The following is a 23,117-nucleotide window of genomic DNA, read 5'->3' as shown; positions in this document are numbered from 1 at the left end:
AAGAATAAAAGTACAATTGCAGTGCAGAAACTCCCACAAAAAAGGAAGCAGACACATTAACATCACCCACTAACCTCGTGCAGCTCTTAAAAACACAACTAAGGCTTTACTCCCCTTCTAAAATGTTGTATTTGTCTGCAAAGGGCAGACAAAAAGCCCTGAGATGTTTAGATGGGTGTTATTTTTATACTGCATTTGCAGTTCTCAGTTTCAGTTGATAAAATACAACCAAATGCCTCTGTTCATAAAGCTCTTCCTACATATTCTCTGTCAAACTCGACCATCTGGCTGTAGCTAAGACTAAGACTGGGGTACTTACACAGGAGGTTGCTATGCATGTGCCCCAGTCGTTGTATGTTTCCACTGTGATGTTGGACAAAGCTGTTCGAAGCAATGGACAGAGAAGCTTCCAGAGTTTTTCCACCTGCTCAGTAAGAAGGCAAAAGAGCAGATTTGTCTATAGCAGTCTTGTACACCGAGGACTTCCCCCTCCCCCCAGGTTTAAAAATGTCTTTTTTATTAAGGAATTGATTCTCCCAGCATTATTTTTCAGCACAGAAATTCATCTGAAGATGATGTAGACAGCTAAGTCTAGACGAAATAAAGATGTAATAGACCAAGGTGGACATAAGCACTTACTCCAACTGGAAATTACAAGCCGTATCAGCTTTGCTAGCTGCTTACCAGCAAACTGTTCTTAGTTTTAATCCTGAAGCATTCCACTAACACCTGGTATTATACAGGCACCAAACCACACTATGAACTGTGTCTGGCAATGAAGCACTAAGTGTTGTAACATTTTCCAGTCCTTTCTTGGGCATGACACATTGAAAGCCCTCAATTTTATACATCTGTTTAGTAATTCAGGCTTAGTCCCTCAATTAATGAATCACTCAAAAAAAGCTACTTCACAGCACCTTCTCGAATGTCCAGTGTTTAGAACCTCTGATTAAGCCAGCGATAATTTCAGCCACACATCTCTGGGTGCTTTCATGAGAGTCTGCCACAAGCTCTTCTAAATGGGGCTGAAGAACCGGCAAGAAGGCATCATCAAAGTTCCTGAAGAGGCCCTGTAAAAACATATATGGAAGTGACGCCAGTAATTCTCCATCTAAACTACTGTCTTCACAGGAAGAACTTAAGGTTGTGAAGCACTTGAGATTTGAATATGCAGAAAAATTCATATTAGCTGGCTTTTGTAAGAGAATTATAGACAAGTGTGCTCTGTATATCACTCTATGTTTCCCTAAGGAGTTAATCAGAAGGGAGGATTAGCAGGATTATTTAGAGCACCTTTAAAAATCAATACTTTGCAACAGTGGGGTATAAGCCAAGTAGTATACAGCTGTTCCATGCTTTGATAATCAGCTACAAAGTGGAAGCAATTCAGTTCTTGAACTCCAGTTACCTTGAAGAGGCAAAATCTGCGAGGATTAAATTTGTCCTTTCCTTTTCTGTCTTCTAAAGACAAGAACTTTATTAACTGCTCCACAAACTTGGGATCAGAAAAGTGATCATAGATAATCTGTTCTGCCTGTAACAGGAAACAAAAGTAAGAATTAGCTTTAAGGTGCTTGACTGTCACAGTGTTATCCCGATCTTTCCAAGTCCCCTTTTTCACTTGAATTCTGGTTTTGGCAAAAATCATGCCTTGGTTATCTGTTTCCCCCCTCATTTTATGGGCAATGTTTTGCAAGACTCCCGATTTTTATTAATGGCTTTGGGTTGTCTTTCACCAGTAAAACCCCTACAAAATCATTATTCCCACTGTCATTAGTTACCTTGTTCTAAACTGTGATAAAGATTGGAAAGGGAACAAAAAGTACTCATTAACACAATTGTCATTATCCCATGATTACTGACAGAGAAGCTGCAATACCTCAAAGTAATAATTTCTTCTTGCATGCTAACACAGTAAAGTATGAAAATGAAGTAGAAAAACATGACTAAATGTGTCTTGTGGGGATTTAAGTTTGAGAAGAGTTATCACTTGTTGCTTGTTAAAACCATGGTCATATCCACACAGCCATGAAACCACAGAGTTCCATCTCCCTCCTGCTTTGCAAGCAAAACAAATCTGTTCCCACATATTTTGTGTGAGCACTCTCTAAATGGCAAGCAATACTACAGCTAAAAGAGAGAAGGGAATTTATCTCTACAACAATCTGTTGACAGCATTTAAAAAAGAAGTAGGATTAAAACACCCCACAAACCTGAAGCCCACCAAACCCTTACCTCTGTCAGCTCATCCCTCCTTCGCCCAAGCTTTGGTTGATGCTCAACTGGAGCATAAACTGTCATAGTTCTGAATATTAAACATAAAATACAGCTAAATGTTTCAAAGTAAAATAAAGCTTATGATTATTTTCTATATTGTCTATATTAAACTGGATTTATCAACTCCCAAAGAGCAAAACTTAGAAGAATTAAGCCTTGCTGTTATAAAGGCTTTGCTATTGCAAGCATCCAGAATTATTAGTGATAAAATACTCTGCGTATTTTCACAACTATGTAGTTTTCAAATATGCCCATTTCATTTTAAACTCAACAGTTTAACAGCAGTATGAAATATGTGCCCATCGTACCCAAAACCCCAAAGAGAAATAGGTAAAAAATTAGTAATAATATTAATAACCAACAAAACCCAACCAAACAAGCAATAAAACCCCTCACAAACCCTACCCACAAGTGCTAACAGGAGCAAAGAGCACAAAAGACAAAGTAAGTGGTTGGGGCTTTGTTTCAGTTAAAATAATTAAACCCAATGAGCACGATTTCATTTCCCACAGGGTTTTCCTGCTGACTCTCCCAATTCTATCTTTGTGCTTAATGATACTCACTGAGGCCACGTGTAATATCCCCAGTGGGTCTTCTCCACAAAGCAGCATGATTCCCAAGCCTCCTTTGTCTTTGGTAAGCTCTGACTGTCATAGTGCAGCCACTGGTTATCTGGTCTGTCACCAGCCTGAATGCTTGAAGGCTTTGGGCTTCCACCTGGTTAAAGAAGGATTTACACTCCATCAAACTTGTCCATTAACATTTTAAGACAAGATTCTAAAGAGCTTTAATGTCTCACTCCCCTCCAATGAAATCTGCACAAAGATTTGTCCTAGGATGTTAAAACTAACCCTAACTATAATAGATTTCTTTAGTAATTTCTACAAATGTGCCATTTGAAATGATTTTAAAAAGAATTAAAAGGCGATACACAAGTTATTCTCACAAACACAAAGGTTTCTGAAAGGAGAATAAGCATATATTTGAATTTTTAACTTAATTCAAGTAAGCGAATAGCTTCACAGACACTTGCAAGTGTACCACTGCTTTAAAAAACAAGTCTTTATGTTATAGGACATTAACAACCAGAGAGAAACAAAAAGCTTAGGATTCTATTCCTGTTACCCAGAAATATTTAAGGCAACTCTAGTTCATGTGGGCTTTGAACCACATGAGAATTACCCTCTGGAGAATCAGCTCTCAGCAGTTATTTACCATAAAGATTAGTTTAACTTAATCAGAAAAACTTGCATTAATAAAAAAAAAAAAAAAAAGGATAAATTAAGGCAAGACACTTCTTACATCAAATAAAACCTACTTGTTTCATAAGGGCAGATGGGCACTTTCTTGTGTGTTCTCTTAAGCTGCTTAAGAATACCAGCCACAGCTGAGATGGCCACCTAGAAGAAAGAAATGGGCATTAATGCATCCATTCCATATATATATACCTCCAGAAGGAGGTGTCTCATCACTTCAGCACAGACACACTTTAAGCCAGCTAAAAAGCCAGTGACCATCGCAGTGATGCTTCCCATGAAGAAGTGATCTCTGTCATTACAGGGGATACAGACCCTGACTTAAGTGTGACCTTTACAGCCCAGAAAAACCTCCCCGCTATTCATTTGCAGGACCAAAAGGAGGTGGCCATTAGCTTCAGCCTCATGGAAGCAAGAAGCAGAAAGAAAGGTGCAAATATAAACACATATTTGGCTCCCTTTGAGTAATAAACCAAACATCTGCAAAAGAAACTCTGCAAAAGCTGTAATTCCGGTTTTACCTTCCGAACCACTATTGCATCGTGGTTGAGACACTGCACAAAGAATTTTATGGCACGGACAGGCAGTACCCTGTCATCCCTCAGGAGCAGAGACAGAAACCCAATGCTGATGTGCTCAAACTTCCAGGGGCTGAAAACAGAAATAAACACTATTCAGAACAGACACTAAGGAACATAGCTGCTTGTGCTGCTTTTGAATAGAAATGACTGTATGGAGTAGGATTTATGTCTGGACTAATATAAGTAATCTTCTGTGCCACTGCTACAGTCAATGAGCTCAACTGTCATACAGGGAAACCTCCAGTGTTCTGGGAACACACAAGTGCATTTGGCTAACGGTGCCTTTCTGATCCTGGCATTTCAATGTAAAATACATACCTGTAGGGATAGTCTTTAAAAGTTTTAAACACTAATGTTATTTCACTTCTTTACCTAGGAGACAGTCATCAAGATTCCCCTATATTGGCCATTATGTTCCTGCCTGGGCAAGCAGAATCCATATTCAAGTGCACGAGGACCTCCAGGTATTCCATTTCTGCAGATTCCTTTGCAAAGGCTCTCCAAGACACAAGCCACAATCCATTTGATGCAAGACTGCTACTGACATACTGCTTTTGGACAACTACCTCGACAGTGCAAAGTATTCCTCAGTTCTGACCATGCCAACTGCACTTCTGGGTGCAGTGATATCTAGTCGTGTCGCCACATCTAATCCAACATCCCTAAAATTCTCAGTGCGCAGAAAGGGACACTTACAGATTTCTTTGTTCCACACAGTCCAGCAGCATGTTGATCAAGTTTTCATAGTTTCTATGGGAAAAAGAGGGAATCGTCAACCAGATGATACTCAGAGAACCCTTTAAAAATAAAACAGATGTTCCTCAACCAAAGGTGGGTGAAGGCAATGCAGCAACCCCAGCACCAGCTGGGAGGACAGGGAAGAGGAGGAGGAAGGAAGGGAATGTGAGTGCAGAGCAGAGAGGTTGCCAAGTCAAGAGAGAAGCTACACCACCACAAGCCTTGGGCATCCTGAATTTGTCAAGCTTAAGCTTCAGTTTAGCAATTTTGGATTATTATATTTAATGCGCAGCAAACATGAGGTGGTAGAAGCTGGTGTTAAGGGAAGCTGAACTTACCGCACAGCCTCAGCATTCTTCTCTTTCTGTCGCTGAATTCCAAGCTGAATTTCTTCTGAACACAGACCTGTAAAGTCTGAACTTGGATGTTCTGATTTTTGCAGCATCATAGCTATCTCAATGCATTTCTCTGGAACCTGTTGAAAGAGGATACAGAGATCTGGGACTCAGCAGCAACTTTCAAGTTTTTATTGTTTGTTTCTATTTTGAAGCAAGAGAATGTCTTGTCCACGTAGACAAGTCCATGAAGAAGCAGTGAACCCAGCTTTGTGCTCACACAGCAGAATTATTTCAAGTCCATGTTTTATTCTACTTTGAAATAAACTTTAGTATTTCATTAAGCATAAAAATTTATTATGAAAGGTTTTTGTTAACAGGCACTCATTCTTTAAAGCAAATACTATGCCATTTATCCCATGACGAGGCAAGAGGCAGTTGTTGTAATGAGTGCTGGGTGTTAGCACAGTGGGACAACACTACAAAACCTGACAGTGTTCATGTGATGGCACTGTCCTACCAACACACGTATTTGCACTCTATCAGCATAACCCATACTAGCTAGCACTGAAAGGCAACTTAAGCTTCCTTTCTGCACCAGGCTTCCTTAGAGATTAACAAGAAGTTAGAAAATCCAATTGTACTATGGGAAGTTATATTGCTTCAGTCTCAAAAGCACACATCTAACATTCCTCTGTAACCGAAAGCACAATGCAGTCAACATCAGAACACTCGCTCAAATAATGTACACAAGTCTCAAGCATTTATGGAATCAAAAGACATGAGCACCAAGCAATCTGTCACTTACTGCAAAATCTAAGCCAATTGTTTCATACTGCCTATGGATTTTTTCTGCTAGGTCATCAAAGAGTCTGACTATGGATGGTTTTTCCAAGGACATGGCTTTGCTGAGCCCAGAAGAGACAATTGCTGGCCATGTCTGTGCAATACAGTCCCAGTCGTGAAGGTTTGCCAAACACACTCCACTGTGGTTTCCAAGAAGACAGTATAAGGCACCCTGTAAAATGGAAGATGCAATTTAGGAAGTTGAAGCATTACTCGTGTATAAGTGATCTCTTACTACATAAGCATGCATCCACACAGAATAAAAATCAATCTTCACATTACCAGATCATTAAAGTGTACCACAAACATTCAGCTATGTGGCTATGGTCAGAATACTGACAATTTCTCACAGAATCCTCCTCTTGCAAACCATTTTAATGAGACTGAAGCCCTGGCAGTTCATTATCCCCAGAACGGCTGCCTGATTTCTCAATTACATTATAAAGGAGATAATTCAATTCAATCATTAACTACCAGACCTGGCCTTTCTGTGAACTATTCGTATTTGGGCAGCAGGCAGATCATAATCCTGTTAACCGAGCACCTGAAATGATGGCAGCTGAACAAGATGTGCATAACTACTGGATGTGTGACACAGCAAAGTGGTCAACATGATGGATTGTGTGAGGAGCTGACAAGAGGTATGTGGGAGCTACGTGAGAAACGTCTCAGGCAATTAGAAGGAAGTCCTGGTGACCTTTTGGAGAGCACAGTCTTACAAGAACAGCACCCAGGTAACCACATCATTAATTCATACGGGTTAAGACTGCCTGGCAGCAGTAGCAGAAATACCAGATTCAGGTGTGGTAGCAAATGCTGGAAGTGTAGTAAAACCAGGACCAACTGGGAACAAGTAACTAGGCTGGGCTGCTTTTCTGGGAGGAGATGGGGATGGAGAAAGGAAGGTACAAGGATGGCAGAAAAAGAGATGATTATCATTTCTTCTATCTTCACCTATCAATAGTGCCTGTCAGGCAGTTGGAGCAGGATAACAAGCCACAGCTGTTCTGATCATATGACAAGAGTCCAACTTGCCTCTATGAAAGGAGGACTGAGGGGGGTCCATCACTGCATCAGCCCCCTTTCCAGGCCTGACACCATCAGCAATCACCCACCATGTCATCACAAAACCCACCTGATTTCGTGTAACTTTTTTGGGTTATAATTTTTTGTCCAGTTCACACTATTTCCTTACACTGCTACAGCTGACAGAGTTTTACTTCCCTTGGACTATGGCTTTTCAATTTCCATTTCATAATTTAAAGAGAGATGTTAATATACATTTTTGTGATATCTGAACACGCAATGAAATGAGGAACATCCATAAACACAGAGTTTCTCTTGACAACTGATCTAATAAGTAATTAAGCATTGAAGGCCAGGTTAGATGGGGCTTGGGGCAAACTGGTCCAGTGAAGGTGTCCCTGACTGTGGCAGGGGGCTGGAACTGGATGGGCTTTAAGGTCCATTCCAACCCAAATCAGTCCGGGATTCTATGATAATTCCTTACACTAGTCATACCTAAGCTACATGGCATGAGAATATCAGTCATGCTGATAAACAAGCAAACCCCACTTTCACCATTAAAAGTTCTCCTATAAAAGCACTTTCAAGAGACAGACATGAAATAAAGTGAGTACTTTAAATTGCTTCTGAGTGACATCCTGCCGGTCGGGACGCAGGAACTCCAAAACCAAGGGTATGATATCTCTGCAACAGAAATTGTATGTTCCTAGAGCTGTGAAGAATGCTTGCTGAGCTTTACTTCTGACCTGTGGGAAGAGGGATGTTACTGAAAGTCTTCTGAACCAAAAAAATACGATACGAAACCAACATCCTCATACAGTTACTTATGCATTGAGTTTGTGATGTGTTTGTGCACAGAAGGTTGTAAAGATCATGCTGTGCTGCCTCTCACCCTCACAGTGAGTTATAAAAACCTGCCTTTTGTTTGTAGCATTTACTTGAGAACAGCTACAAAGTTCAAGGAAATCCTTTATGCTGCCAAGACCAACTGATGTGTTTGTGAGGTGATGGAAAAAGCCAACAGCTACGAGAATAGATGCAGACAGCAGAACTCTAAAGAGCCCTAGACATTGTGGATGGATCTGAATTTATATATATACACACACAGGGCTCTCACCAGGCAAAGAGTTCAGAATCCAGCTATCATCCCAACCTAAGTTTGCAGCCTCTTCACCCAGTTAAGCTCTTTATCTGACAAAGGGGCTTAAAGCAAAAACTATGCAACTAATGCAAATTAAATAAGTAAAGATTTCCTGCTGCCACGGAAATACATTGAAAAGCAAAGATCCTGAAAACTTAATTTAAAAGCTCAACAATACATTTCGGTTTAAAGGGGGTTGTTCCTTACCTGACCATAGGAACTTGTGGACAAACACAAAAGATCTCTGATCATCTCCTGGTGGGAAGTTTTGTATTCACAGCCTTCCATCGTCAGTGTTCTTAGCTAAATTGCATAGGAAATAAATAAAGACATAGCTGTTCTAACATGTCGCACAGGTAAGAGAAACACTAGCGCAGGAGTATTGCGTATATATTCTACTGAATGACTATGCAGCAAATCAGCTTTTCAAGTGTAAGTAGTTAGGGAAGATTTAAGTGAAAGTATTACCTCATGCTGCAACATGACTCTGTCTATCAGCAAAGCTCTGATATGCTGCTTCTTTCCTTGAAGCTGGAAGCAAACACATAATTTGGTTTAGATGCCAGATACTAGCAATCTGTACTGACTGAATCCCCTGGTACTCTTTTTCTTCTAGGAACAGGCAAATTTCATGCAGAAATTCTTGGCAGACAACCCTGATTTTTTTGCCCTGGTGAAGTTTTGTATTTGCCTATTGCTCTGTGAGCAAAAGGAAGCTCTGGTCACAGTAATGTCTCAGTTAACAAGGACAAGGATGGAGTATTGTGCCAGATCTCAGACCATGGACCAAGTATGTATGGAAACGGGGCTCTACAATTCGGAAACACTAAGCTACTTACTCATAAGATTTCCAAATAAAGGTATAAAAGCAACATTCTTCTGAAGGAATTTGATTTCAGAGTTATGAAAACCAATTAGGACAGTAATAAAAAATGAAGAAAGTCTTTCTGAACATGAGGAACTATTCCCACCCCTCATCTAAGCTGTACAGACAGAAACCACTGACCCTGTTCTCCATTGATTTTTTCACTAGGTTGAAGCTTTTCCATCGTGAATCAAACTCATGCTTGTGAGAGCCTTGGAACTGTAAAACATCACTGATGATCTGCAGAAAGAAAAGGATGACAACGTGTGGTTACTGTGCAAAACAAGTGATTATTTTGCAAAACAAGTGATCTTGTCATTAGCATTATAATTTATACCTTTATTATTAGAAATAAAGACTTGGTATCATCTTCTGAATTATCAAGTATGTAGCCTGCAAGTGGAAGAAAAAGAAATTATTATCAGACAGGAAAACAGCTTTAAAACTTAATTTTATTTCTACAAGTTTACATATGTAAAGTAAACGAAACAAGTTTCTTATCTATGAAATTATTAAGTCTTAGAAAAACAGTACTTTTTAGACAGGAGTGGTTAAACTTACGCAGCAGTTTCCGTGTGACTTTTGCAATTGTTTCGCGATAATTCTCTCTTGATAAATCTAAAGAGAAATTAAACATTTTTCTTTATATACAGCAGCATAAATTACAAACAGTAATATATAGGTTAAGTCAGTGGAAAGACAGAGCAGTCTCTTCAGAACTGGTAGTGTGGACTAGTATAAAAATACCTATCTTGTTCTATCCAGGGACACATCTCTCTGGGGCAATCTTTTATTTATCAAGCCAACAGTATATTTGGTTGGAACTAGATAATCTTAAGGTCCTTTCCAACCCTAACTATTCTATGATTCTTCTTTATCTACCTTGACAACTGGCTTAATTTCTAATCACAGATTGAAGGAGATTATTTAGCATATGAAAAGTAACACATTAAGCAGGGTAAAAAAAGTAATCAGAACATAGATATTACATACCAAGCTAGTAAAAGTCTGGGGACATCTACTTACCATACTCAACACCAGTGTACAGCTTTGTCTCTTCCAAAGACACCAGGCTCGGGACCCTGCATGAAAGCAAACCAAGTATTACTAAACATGATAGAAATAATTGACATTTGATTCATTTTAACCGGTTACATTTCATGCCAGTAGCACCAGAGATGTTTGGATTTACTAACAGCATGTCTCAGTTCTAACATTTATAAGTCAGCTGCACCTATGCGTCAGAGACCGAATACATCATAAGGACACCACCATGAACCCAGAATCTTGATTTCTCATTTAACAGAACCTCATCAGTTCTATTAAAGAGCCAGAGATTTGGTCTCACTGTCAAAACTATGAACACACAAACCAGCATGGCTCCTACTGGACTTCATCTAAAGGACAGATGAAACTGACTCCTGAGGCAGAACCCTTTCCCAACAAATTCAGCTGATGAAGCTCTTATGATTTTGGCCCTTTCTTTATAAAGCAAGGAAATGTACCCATAACCTACTTCTTGCTGTATGAAGTTCACTATTAATAGTCATAAAGGCAAAGAAAGCCATGCTCCTTACAAGATTTGGGTCAAACTTATCCACCCACTTTTTTAAAGCGAATTCTTCGTCTTTGGCAATTTCCTTTTATGCAAACATGGATTAAATACACGCTCAGGTATCATATGCTGTTACAGCCTGCTGCTGCTGAAGAAAGCAGCCTTTCTCCTTGGTTCCTGCCACGCTGTCCCCTGCCTGTCACTCAAGCAAAACTGCAAACAGACCCTGGTAACAAGGTCTGCAAATACTTGGGCACCTTTCAGTTGTCAAATAGGAAAATAAACCCCTTATGTTTGGGGAAAAAAGCATCCTGGTGGCAGGAGCAGGGTGCAGGCAGGCACAGTTGACATCAGATCCAGTTCATCATCCAGCTATACTCAAAGCTTTAAAGTTCATTCTACCCACATATTTCTTTTGCTGAGATTTAAACGCCATAGCTCCAAGCTCTCTCCCACTTCTGTGACTTTCCTTTCATTCACTGAGCAGGCTGAAGGATTATAAAGGAACAAATACTCATTATCTGTCTGTCTTGGCAAGAATCTTCAGGTACCCTTAACCGTCAAGAAGGAGAATGTAGCAGTTACACCTACTCAGCTCTGCTTTACACCCAGCACAACAATGCTGTACTACATGGTGTGTGATAAGCTATGGTTCACTAGAGTTGTAGGTGTAGTAGTGTAGGAGGTTCTGAGAAGAAACCTCATGTGCCAGTTTGTTTCAGAAGTATACACACAGAATGTTTTTAACTTGAATGCATCAAGCCATTTACCAATACCTGCATTCAAACATATTCCGACACTGCCACTTTAGGACAGTGAATATCACACACCACTAGTGGTAAGTACTAAGGATGAATACACAGTACTTAAAGCAAGGGTGGTTCTGAGTACCTGACTTTGTTACTTTCAATAAAAGCTCTGGAGTTTACAGTCTGAGTGTTTTATGTGCATTCCCATTGTATATAATGGGAACAGACTTGGAAGTCATAGATTCAGACTGGTTTGGATTGGAAGGGACTTTAAATCTCACACAGTTCTAATCCCCTGCCACAGGCAGGGACCCCTTCCACTGGAGCAGCTTGCTCCAACCGCCTATGTCCAACCTGGCCTTGAACACTGCCAGGGATGCGGCAGCCACAGCTTCTCTGCTACTTTACAGTAAAATAACCCCAAAACTCACAATAAATAACAATTAAACCCAAACTTTTTTTTCTGCTTTAAAGCAAATTCATCAAAAGACACCTCCTACATTCAAACTGGATATAATTTTTTGAGCATATGGGATAGAAAGCAGTACTCATAGCAAGCTGTTTTATACTACTTTTTAAATCAAAACATTCCAGTTACTTCTTTTTACTCAGTTACTTCTGCTCTGGTTACTTCCAGTTATTCAGCCTGGAGGGGAGACTGAGATGAGTTCTTAGGGAGAAATTCTTCCCTGTGAGGGTGCTGAGGCACTGGCACAGGGTGCCCAGAGAAGGCTTCTTTTAGAGGAGGGGAAACACATGAGTAAATGCCTTGTTTCCACTTCCTTCACACAAAGTAGCCTCAGCAGGGCAGTGCTGTCACCTGCCTTTGAGTCTTGCATGGAAAAAGGCTCTTTAAGCAGTCAAGTGTTTTTGTAAGCCACCATTTCAAATTTCTACTAGTTTGGAGTTCCTTAAAAACAGCCACCAGAAGCAGTTGTGTGATAACAGCAATAAGAAAGCAGCAAAACCCAGTATGAAGGAATACAGTCGCTAAGAAGGTTTGTGACATAAAGATTTTACTTACAGATGAGCCACCCTTTCTCCTTTCAGTGGAGGCAGAATGTTCCCTGATCCAATCAAGCAGTTATGCACTATAGCAAGACACTGCTGCACATCATCTCTTGAACAAAGAAGAAAACCTGATTAGTCATCTGTTAAATGCTTATAAATAGACAAATGATAAACCATGTTTCCGGGGGAGTTTTAGACAAGCTTTTTTCTTTTGCTGTACCACTTCTATCCACAAGAGGGAGCACTACAAAAATCAGACTGCGCTTTTTGGATCCAGCCTAATTCCCTCTCAGAAGTCCAACGTTCAACTTTGTTTACTGAAAACCTCATTTTGGAGATTTTGTAGTCGGAAACTGTGAAGGTAAGGTCAGTACAATGAGATAAGTCTGTCTGTTTTGACACTAGTTTACCACAAAACCTGCGCCAACTACTTTTATCTAGATCTCAGAGAAAACCTATGAAAACTCCTCGCTCGGAAGACAAAGTCCTTCCCACTAAAGCAGAAGGAGGGAATACATCCCTTATGAGTGATTATTTACAGGCTGAAGATAAATAGTAAGGCATCAATGTGAATAACCTTTTCCTGTGTTAAGAGAATCAAGGAATTCCTTTTAAAGCCATCTCATCTGAAGTAGTAGCCTTTAGCATACAGCTACAAACTTCGTCCTTTGTTCTCCCCTGATTTGTAGAATAACTCCTTTCAGCCCTCTTAAGAGGCTCCTTAACTGAACAGCTCTCAGTACTCATGCAGTACTTATCAACTCTCTAAATAGGTGTTCAGCAACGGCTGCAAGAATTCTTCATTTTATTCTTTGTAACAGAAAATCTTACTCTGAAGCTCCTAAATATATAAAAAATATTCACTTCCAGTTGTTACTTAGTGGGATATTGGAAGAAGTCTGACAAGAATTAAAGCCCCAGGAATATTACAATTGAAAGCAACAGCGGGCTCATCCAGTATCCCATTTATTCTCATCTGTTATTCCCTCAGTAACTAATAGTACTCTTTCTTTGCTGTCCTGCCTTCCAATTTAATTTGAAATCATGCACTTGGCTGTACTCTCCCAAATCACTACCAGTTAGTTATGTCAGACAGCACAGTGAAGCCTCGAGTAAGCCAAAGCCCAGTTCTGTTATAAATTAACAGCTTTACATACAAGGTGTCAAGAGAAAGGGAAAAAAACCCAAACAAAAGAAATAAGCATATAAATAAACCAAAGACTTGAATAGGAAGTCTATTTTCTGATCACTGGTGGTAGTGGTATTGACTTTTTCAGGTAACAAGAAGTGGGGACATGGTGAGACAGAAAAACATGTAAGAGTCTGATACACCATGTCCCATTTCATGTGGGGCCGCACTTCACATCACGAGGTGTAACATCACATGCTATGAACATCGGCTGAAGCATATATAGCTTCAAGATGTGTAGGTTTAACATGAGAAATGAAGAATGAGATTCAATGCTTGTAAACAGCTTCAGCTATTTGATACTTGTAAATGCATTAGGACATACTAAACTCATGATTATCTTGTGCTTAGGAAAGCCACTGGTTCATACTAACAGAGCTTAACATTGGCAGCAGCACTCTTGGCTTCATTCCCATCTCTTAGACCACTGACTCTGCATTACCTCCTCTATTTCAGCACTGCCACTTTTTGCAGGGACACACTATGTACTGATTCCATTTACTCATAGGAAGGAAGCAGAGAAGGGCTGATTACCAAATCAGTTAAATCATTTCTGTGCTCTCCAGAACTCAGGAACACAAATAGTGGTGCCAAAATAACAAGATAAGGTTTTAGAGGAAGAGCTTTCTTAATGCTGACTACAGTTATATGGAAACAATTTGTGGTATGCATTTAAAAAGTTCTTCGAACAGAAGTGTCTTTATACCAACATGAACTGTTCTAAGATCATGTTTTTACAGTGTGTCTGTTTAAAATAATATTATCCATTTTGTGACAGGCACTTCCAAGCTACATGCACTCTTAAGAGTTGGAAACCTTGAAATAATATCAGAGACAGTGTAACATCATAGCATTTTACTCCTTAATGTTTGCAGTGTCAGTATGATTGGTAATAACTACTTAAACCAGACGTGAACGGATAAATGCATGTTGTCCATATAACATTATCATCACTAACCTGGACATTTCCAGTTTTCCAGCTGCATAGTGCTCTAGTCTGATGAGCTCAGGCTGAAGGAAAGTATCCAGCAAATAAAAAGCAAAGTTTATTTCCTCAGAGGAAGGAACATGCCACTGGATGTCCAAGTTCCATAGGTCACCTGGTTTACCCCAGTCCTGTAGAAAAGATACATTTCTTATTAATCAAACTATGAAGCAAGCTGTCTTTTAATTAGCATTTAATATTTAACAAACTGACAAAAATGAACTAACTCTTGCTGTAAAGCAGTCATCCTGACAATTCCAAGGATAAAACCCCCAATAATACAATAAAACCAAACAGAAATCCCAAACCTACTATAATGTCCACATGTATCTGGAAAATAGCACACACCTGAAAGGACTAAAAGGAAGAGGACTGCACTAGCCTAACTGAAATGTAACTTTATTATTCCTTTGGCTAGGTACAAAAGTCTGAAATAGTCTTAAGTACAATCACACCTTTGGTACTCCTACGGAGAACATAAAGAAGCTGCCCATTTAATAATAATTATTTTCAGTTTTGAACCACAATCTGGAAACCTACTACTTTCATTTCAAAAATAACAAGAAGAAAGCTAAAATGTAAGTTGGACTCTCCATACAATGGTAGGCTATCCCATAACAAAGACATCATCTTATATTTTGGCTTATAAAGAGCTCAGACTTGCTATAAAATAAGCGTCATTTCCGTATTTGGAAGAGAAAAGTCAATATTTATTACTAATACATATTCAAACATAAAGTCCATGCTTAGGACTGTATTAATAGATGGGCCTTTGCAGTCTGTATGTTCCACTTCCTACCCTTGTCCAACTTTACATGGTAATATCCAAAACTTCACCATCTGTCCTTAAAAAGCTGGACTGATCTGACTAGACAAAAAGTACAAGGAACTACAGTAATGCACTTGCTCAAGTAGGCTATTGCATCCCTTGGAAGAGCAGGTTAGTCCTCCAGGAATATCACTTGAGGAAGTGACACAACTGTAGTTTTATACGAGGCACGGTAGGAAGCATCTAAGTGACAGACTCGAGCAGCTAATGGCAATCAAGAGTTGATACAATACACACTTTGTAAAGTAGCCACTGATGCATGGACCAGCAAAGTAATTGGGAATTTCCTCAGTTTCAGAGGAGGAATTTAAAAACTGATCTATTTTTGTGTTGGGGCGTTTAATTATGATTCCTTTCTTGGTCTTTAAATGCTGCCATCAGTTTATAAAGCTGCACTGGCTTGCAGTAACAAGCATTAGATTATCTGCCACTATGAAGTTATAGAAAAGAACACCTTCACAGCAAAATGCATGTTTATATTCCAACAGGCCAGCTGAAAACTGCTGCACTGCTCACCTGCAACACTGATATATTGACCTCAAAGCCTTAACAGCAGACTAGAGTATTACTTTTGACAGTATCAGGGATTTTTAATACTGCCACTTCTACTTTCATCTTAGCTCTTTGTCCATTTGTTACTCTGACCTGTAAAACACCCCATCTCTTTTCTTCTATGGTTTTGCACTGACATGCTCATTTTGCTATGCACTCACCATTACTTCTCATATCTGATATTTACATGAAGAGGAATATTCATATTTATATGAAGAGGAACAAGAAAAGGTTGCAGCTCTCATCCACAAAAAGACAAAAGACTGTGTCCCAGTACAACTGGCTAACTTAAATACCCAGTCATAGGATAAAGTGAACAGCAAACTTTTCCCACTAAACTCCAAACTTCACTATTGATACCAACCATACTTCATGATAGCTGGGTCTCTTAAATGCAGCATATATTATAGTAATAAGGAACATGAGGAGGCACTCTTGCTTTATATTATCTTGTACTCATGCAGTCATTGTAAAACACACATCATAAACTAGGTAACATCTCATGCTATAAAATTACTCCAAACAAGTCAGCATTCATGCTTTGCTACCAATATAATTGTCAGTTACTTGTAATTTGCTCTATGTTTCAAAGCCCAAAGCATTTTTCAGATACAATTTCCTTTGCTGCTCCCTATGTTCAGAAATCTCCAAATAAAAACAAATAATATAGCGTATGATTGCTTTTTAAAAAAGAAAGTCAAATCCTCTAATCCTAAATAAATGAAAATCCTTGCCTTGATAGGAAAGTATTCAGAAACAGGCTTGTCAAAGCCACCTGGCACACTGCAGTACTCTGTGGGGTAGATAAGTGTAGCAGAACGGAGAAGATGGTGCAGTAGGTTACAAGACAGAATGTAACCCTGCTTACAGGTTAAGTGTAGGGTTCGCTGCAGTATCTTCCCAAGCTGCTCCTTGTACACAAGCAACTTCTTTCCATCCACTCGAGTGATCTAATAGGAAAGACAAAACATTTCAAAGGTAAACAGAACTCGTTTTGCTGTGGAGGACTAAAGAGGATTACAGTGCTCAACCGATCCTGTACCACCTTTCATTCTGCGTGTCACTCTGAATTCAAATTCAATACGCACATCAGCTACCACTGCTGCTGCTGGAAAAGGTTAAGCAACACAAGAGCTGTGACAAACATCTCCTCCCAACCCCATTCCAAATTTTCTAGCAACACTCATATTTTGAAATTAATTTTAAAAGACTTATCTTTACTAAAGGCATCTTATGTTTTTCCCCTGATTCCTCTTCTTTCTCTGTCCCTCAATAATTGTCTTAAACCCTTTATGTTTTATTCCACACAAACACGGTATGTTTCTTAGCAGCCACTTCCCATTTCAAGTTGGAAAAGAAAAAGAAGCTCTGCAGTGCTGTTCATACAAGATCTACTCTGTTTTAGTAGCAGAAGTTTGTTTCCTTCTTCTCTCAGGGGCATTAAACAGGATTCAGTGACATACATGCATGGGAAGAATGTTCTCTGCAATACCTCTGACAGAAGCTGAAGATTCCAAAGTAGCTCCTTATCTAGCTCTTCATCATGTAACACATCATCATCTAGAGGAACAAGTGATAAGTGCTGCTGTAAAGATAACTGCGGTCAAGTTTTCCAAACAAGCTATATCACAAACCAGATGTCTGCATCCCAAAAGCTTCCTTCCCAACCCTCCTATTGCAACCTTCTACTTCATACTGCACCCAGGTCCAACTGGAAGTTACTTCAGCCAGTCTTGAAAGCTTTTGGAGAAATTGAGGAATGTCTGGAGACAATTTAAACTGCCACATTTTGATAGCAGCGTGCTCCTATCCAGCCTGATAGACTTCTGTCTTGAAATTACACATAGATAGAGGTTGGTTTGGATTTTTTAATTAAATAACAGACACGATTAATTTTCCATCATTAAAATGAAGTTGGGGAAAGCACTTGCAAGTTTTAGCTATTATTTTCACACTTAACAAAAGTCAGCCTAAACCAAAGCAAGTAACACCAGAAATCTTACAAACTTACTGACTGTGAGGTGAGTTATAACATTGCAGCAGTGTGGTACAAACAGCTTCAGGGATTCCTCAGGGCGGCACTGGAAACAGCAACATAAATAACCCATTTCAAAAGAGCTGCCTTATGGAGCTCAGACACACATTGATGACAACCTTTTAAGAAGAGTATTGTAAAACAGAGAAGAATAGATTCTGTCTGAACTCCAATTCAGTCAGCCTGACTTCATGATTTTAAACACTCAATAAAATCCAAGTGCAAGAAAAACCATGAATGAACCTCTTAAATTATTGTTATATGCAACCACCCAATTTTTGAAGATATAATATTAAGAATAACCTGTATTTGCATGAAAAGTTAAAGATCTTATTTTAAAACAACAAGGAAGAAGTAGTAGCATTGGCTTCTTAAACCAAAGACAAGTGAAGTCAGAGTATTTCTCTTACTTTTACTGCAGCTCGGCACATATCAGCAACCATTCGACCAGCAACCCTTGTCTCAAATATGTTTGAAACAGCAAAGTTAAAAACCTTCTCCAAAGCAACCTAAAGATGAGTACAGAAAGATGAGGGTTACTTTAAAAAAGGAAAACTGGGTGTCATGAAGTGGTTGATGCCACACACAAAGCAGTGTCTGTCCATAGCATTCTTGTAGCAGAAGACTGCAACCATGATTCACACTGAATCAGAGCAGACAGAAAAGCAGTTCTGCAGATCGCCTAAAGCTGAGTAAAATGTAACTACCATCACAATTAAAGCTGACAGTACTACAGAATAGATTTAAAACTGATGTGAACAGTAACTGCTCAGGAAAAGATTCTAAGTGTCACCATAGAATCACATAAAGGTTTGTGTTGGAAAGGACCTTAAAGCTCATCAGGGACACCTTCCAACAGACCAGGTTGCTCCCACATATATCAGCACTCAACACCTATGTCTAATTGCACAACTACCACCCTGTGTAAAGAATAAAGGCTGTTACAGAAGTAGCAGAGACAAGAGGTTTGTCAAAATAGTTTCAGTTTGAGGACTGTCCCTTTTTTTTATCTTCTTACTTGTTGCAGCACTCAGTTACAGTAACACAGTGACAGAAAAATACATGACAGTGCTCAGTATCCTTAAAATAACCAAAGAACAGGAAGATCTGTATTCCCCTCTTCCTGCAAGAGTTTGTAAACAAGACACACAGTGCTTTAACTGGAAATTGGAGACACTTGGCACATGTTCACTTTGGAAGACTGGAGGTCAGAGAAATCCTGTTGACTAATGTGAGCTTGGGGTGCTTTCAAAAAGCTACACAGAAAAGAGTGTTTTCGCTGAATAAGCTGCATTCCCCTGAAAGGAAAATGATGCTATTTCAAAGGCAAGACATCCCTTACTTAACAAAGAAACAAGGAATTAACTATCAACTGTCTAAGTAGCCAGTGTGTTTTAAAGTAGCTTATTACCATCCAATACCTTGCAGGGGTGCGAATTACACACAGTGTACATAGTACCTGATTGCTTCAATAAAGGACAATCAGTGAAAATACAAATCAAATACTTAATGACAATGAGGAATTAACTTAAAACTTACAGAAACTAAAAAATTCCAGACAAAACTCATACCAAAGTGTCCAGTACAATGGTTCCAAATGTACAGAACCACAAAAGTATCTCCAAATATATGCGTAATGTAACACAAACAGGTTCAAATGGGTTGTTAACCCAACCTGCAAGGCAAGAACCTGGTTTCTCCACCCCCCTCCCCTCAGAGTTATTTTAATCTAGATCATTTTTCTGATCCCATTAGCCACACAGTTCCTTGAAAAAGCTCCTTTGCCCAGCTGAAGAAGTGGTAGGGAGAGAAAAGGAAAGCAGGTTTGTACAGATGTATATATAATCATAAAACACATTGACATGAAGTGCTAAACTGCCCCCTCCAGCCCCTTCTTTGGTTAAACATGAAAGGTCATAACAAGACAAGGAAGGAAGGAAGAATTAAGCCTCAAAGTTAGATGGAGAGCCCATGTTGTACGTACCTTAAATATATCCTTTGAGCACTGAGTAAGGATTGTACTGAAAGTAGAAGAGAGCCCCAATTCCACCAGACTCTCCAGGTGAGTCATTTTCTCAGTTTCAGTCTCCTCTCTGGTTTGTTCTAGTGTGCTGCTCTCTATAAGTCCAAAACATCTACACCAATACAGTAAGTACAACGTTAGTAAGTAGAACTTGAAAGTTTCAAGTTCTTCACACCAAGCTTTCGCCTACTCATAGCTTCTTACCTATCCATGAACTGCAGTACAAAGTCCTCAAATTCAGCAGTTGCAGAGCACAATTCTCTTTCCACCTGCATTTTCCAACACAAAAGCAGCACAAAAGATTGGCTTTTCTTATGAAAACATAATAGAAAGTTTATTTCCTATATTAACTTCAAAAACACTTCCCATTTTTGTGACAGACTACAGTGCACTTCCTGTTGAAGATTGTATAGTCTCAAGTACACTACACAAAACAACTACACTTTCTTTCTGCTGCCCTGTCCAATTTCCAGGCCTTGATGTCTAGCCAAGCGACCTCTCGGGGTGAGATGGGTCTGCCTCCATGGATACAACCTTTGGCTTTCCTACTAATCTGCATTTAGAGCAGGAACTCAGTGAGCACCAGCCCTGGTGACAGACTTGGCTCTGCTGCCATATTTACATTGAGCATCCAGCATGTAAACTCCTCTTCATTTCTGAGTGCTACTGCTCTGGGGCAATGAAATGAACCTTCTTGCAGTGGCTGAGAGCTCAGAATCTGGGTTATCTGTAGCTACTATCTATTCTCTGCGCTACCAGAGGAGTCTTCTAGCAGTAGACAAGACATTTAACAGGCTGATTAATCAGGCTGAGAAAGTTGGGGCTGTTCAGCCTGGAGAAGAGAAGGCTGCGTGAAGATCTCATAACAGCCTTCCAGCATCTGAGGGGGGCCTAACAAGGATGCTGGGGAGGGACTCTTTATTAGGGACTGCAGTGACAGGACAAGGGGTAATGGGTTCAAACTGAAACAGGGGAAGTTCACATTGGATATAAGGAAGAAGTTCTTTACTGTAAGGGTGGTGAGGCACTGGGATGGGTTGCCCAGGGAAGTTGTGAATGCTCCATCCCTGGCGCTGTTCAAGGCCAGGCTGGACAATGCCTTGGGTGGGATGGTTTAGTGGGAGGTGTCCCTGCCCACGGCAGCGGGGTTGGAACTGGATGATCTTAAGGTCCTTTCCAACTCAACTGATCTATGATTCTAACAGGGCAGTTTCAAGTACCACAGTGGACACTGCTGCTGCCTCATCTGTAGTACACCAGATGCAGCTTCACTGTCTTCTCTGTCATAATGTTTTACGGTGACAGGAAGTTTCAAAAATTTAATGGTATCAAAGCTGCTATTTTATTAACTTAAAAAATGTAGACGGCAATGGACCTCTGGAGACCATGTGGTCCAACCTCCTAATCAGGGCAAGCTCAGAGTTTAATTATGCTACATATTGATACTAAGCTGTTTGAATTTAACATTATCTCTGCAACACCTTATGACTAAGCAGCAATGCTAACAACACATGGCCAATATGCACGCCAATGTCCACTCTACCACACTGACCTGAAGCAAACATGATCCACATGTTTGGGTTTTTGTTGCATTTTATTTTCATTTAACTTAGTTTTACATATACAGGAGAGAGCAGCAAACCTGTTACAGTTCTGAAGAGATCATTGCATTACTAGAAATTCAATTAAAGAGTAGGTTATAGTTTTGGTTTTATAACTGCACAGCACTTACCTCTGACAGATCATCTCTTTCTTGCAATACAGATGAACAATCTACTAAAGGCACCAAAGTAGAAAATGTTGCAATGAACTGGAATGTAATCTGTTGAGAGTTGCAAACAGCTCTTTAGTAAGCACTACCGCATTCACATTGAGAAGCTCTTGCAGTTAAGGTATAGGAGCTAAAATAAATCATTACATTAAAAAAAAATATCCAGAGCCTAATTCTTCCACCCCAAAACTTCAATAATTCTTTCTGATTTCTTGTATAAAACTTCCAGCACTGTGCAAAACCCCCTCAAGTATTTTCTAAGTCATTATTATCATTATTACTATTTCCTAGGTAATACTTTGTGCTGAACTTCCAAGTTACAAAACCCCTATCGTTTCACACTGTTTGAACAGGATATTTAAAGCCCATTGAAGATGTGGGCTTTTAGGACCTAATTAACTGAAAATCTAGTAATGAAGGTCTTCCTATTGATCTTAAAAGACCAGGAATATCTGCTAGGACCTCTGGAACATCTGTTTTATCTTGGTTTTTAGTGCTGACCAGAAAGCCAGTACAATGCTCATCGCAATCTGGTGTTAAAGATTCACTCTGTGCTGTCCAGCAAGCCAAAACCATTATTAGAAGTTAGAGGTTTGTGATATTAACTTACTACAAATAAGACTGTGCAGAAACAAAATCAGGCTAAGAAACATGAGTTACTTATTCATACGAATATAAAACAGCTCTCAGAGTGAACTACTGGCTAACTATCTTATAAAATGTGGGATTTACACACTCACCATACACTTGCTGAAGTCATTTGGATCTACCCCCGGCAATGCTCTCATCAGTAGAGGTAGAAGGTGTGTTGGACCTTCAGGAAACCACTTCCCCCCGGACACCAGGCTGCGAGCCACCCCGATCACACAGCTCAACGTGGCTGTGAGCTGATGAGGTTCTGTCAATGTCTCAAGTGCAGGGTATGTCCTGTGAAGTTTAAGAGCAGTTATTTTAGCAACAGTGAAGTTTCTGAAGTCTCCAAAGAAAAGTGCATCACAAGTGTTATTTTCTATGGAAAAGGGACAAAATTTCTGAAGAAAAATAAAAGCTCGTCCATGGTTCCCTATTTTTTTCTGATCTTTTTCCAATGGACTCAACATTGCTGTAATAGAAAATGATCCTTTCCTTTGATCAGGCCTATTAACAAATTCAGGATTAAAGATCTGTTCACAGTTGCAGCATAGGAATCGATAACAGCACATGGCTTCAAAGCTATGATGATTTTAGTGTTTGAACTTCAAGCTCAGTGTAAGGTTCTTGTGGCAAGCATGAAAACCTGCCTCGATGACATCTAAAGGGATATAGTGCTTGATGCTGCATTAAAGTCCATGTGTTTTTTAATAAAAACCTGTT

At 39.6% G+C, this 23,117-nt stretch overlaps 1 protein-coding gene across 2 annotated transcripts in view; it reads right to left on the bottom strand.

Moving 5' to 3' along the window:
• The window catches only part of PSME4 (proteasome activator subunit 4), a 60,493-nt gene that overhangs the window by 13,910 nt on the left and 23,466 nt on the right, over positions 1-23,117 (bottom strand). For both annotated transcript variants that reach the window (XM_065682517.1, XM_065682518.1), the window contains 27 exons: positions 22,505-22,691; positions 21,726-21,815; positions 20,198-20,262; positions 19,955-20,105; positions 18,381-18,479; positions 17,947-18,016; positions 17,428-17,495; positions 16,670-16,885; positions 14,528-14,685; positions 12,394-12,489; positions 10,092-10,147; positions 9,627-9,683; positions 9,403-9,458; positions 9,207-9,305; positions 8,669-8,731; positions 8,408-8,503; positions 7,674-7,805; positions 5,996-6,205; positions 5,191-5,327; positions 4,811-4,864; positions 4,055-4,184; positions 3,596-3,677; positions 2,841-2,994; positions 2,236-2,305; positions 1,409-1,534; positions 918-1,070; positions 320-424 (listed from right to left, as the gene is read on the bottom strand). In XM_065682517.1, coding sequence (XP_065538589.1) covers positions 320-424; positions 918-1,070; positions 1,409-1,534; positions 2,236-2,305; positions 2,841-2,994; positions 3,596-3,677; positions 4,055-4,184; positions 4,811-4,864; positions 5,191-5,327; positions 5,996-6,205; positions 7,674-7,805; positions 8,408-8,503; positions 8,669-8,731; positions 9,207-9,305; positions 9,403-9,458; positions 9,627-9,683; positions 10,092-10,147; positions 12,394-12,489; positions 14,528-14,685; positions 16,670-16,885; positions 17,428-17,495; positions 17,947-18,016; positions 18,381-18,479; positions 19,955-20,105; positions 20,198-20,262; positions 21,726-21,815; positions 22,505-22,691 — 2,980 coding nt within the window. The remainder of the gene's footprint in view (positions 1-319; positions 425-917; positions 1,071-1,408; positions 1,535-2,235; positions 2,306-2,840; positions 2,995-3,595; positions 3,678-4,054; positions 4,185-4,810; positions 4,865-5,190; positions 5,328-5,995; positions 6,206-7,673; positions 7,806-8,407; positions 8,504-8,668; positions 8,732-9,206; positions 9,306-9,402; positions 9,459-9,626; positions 9,684-10,091; positions 10,148-12,393; positions 12,490-14,527; positions 14,686-16,669; positions 16,886-17,427; positions 17,496-17,946; positions 18,017-18,380; positions 18,480-19,954; positions 20,106-20,197; positions 20,263-21,725; positions 21,816-22,504; positions 22,692-23,117) is intronic.

The sequence above is a fragment of the Lathamus discolor genome, chromosome 5 (genome assembly GCF_037157495.1).
Source record: "Lathamus discolor isolate bLatDis1 chromosome 5, bLatDis1.hap1, whole genome shotgun sequence".
NCBI lineage: Eukaryota > Metazoa > Chordata > Aves > Psittaciformes > Psittacidae > Lathamus > Lathamus discolor.
Note: the sequence above shows the minus strand (reverse complement) of the source record. Positions and strands in the feature narration are given on the sequence as shown.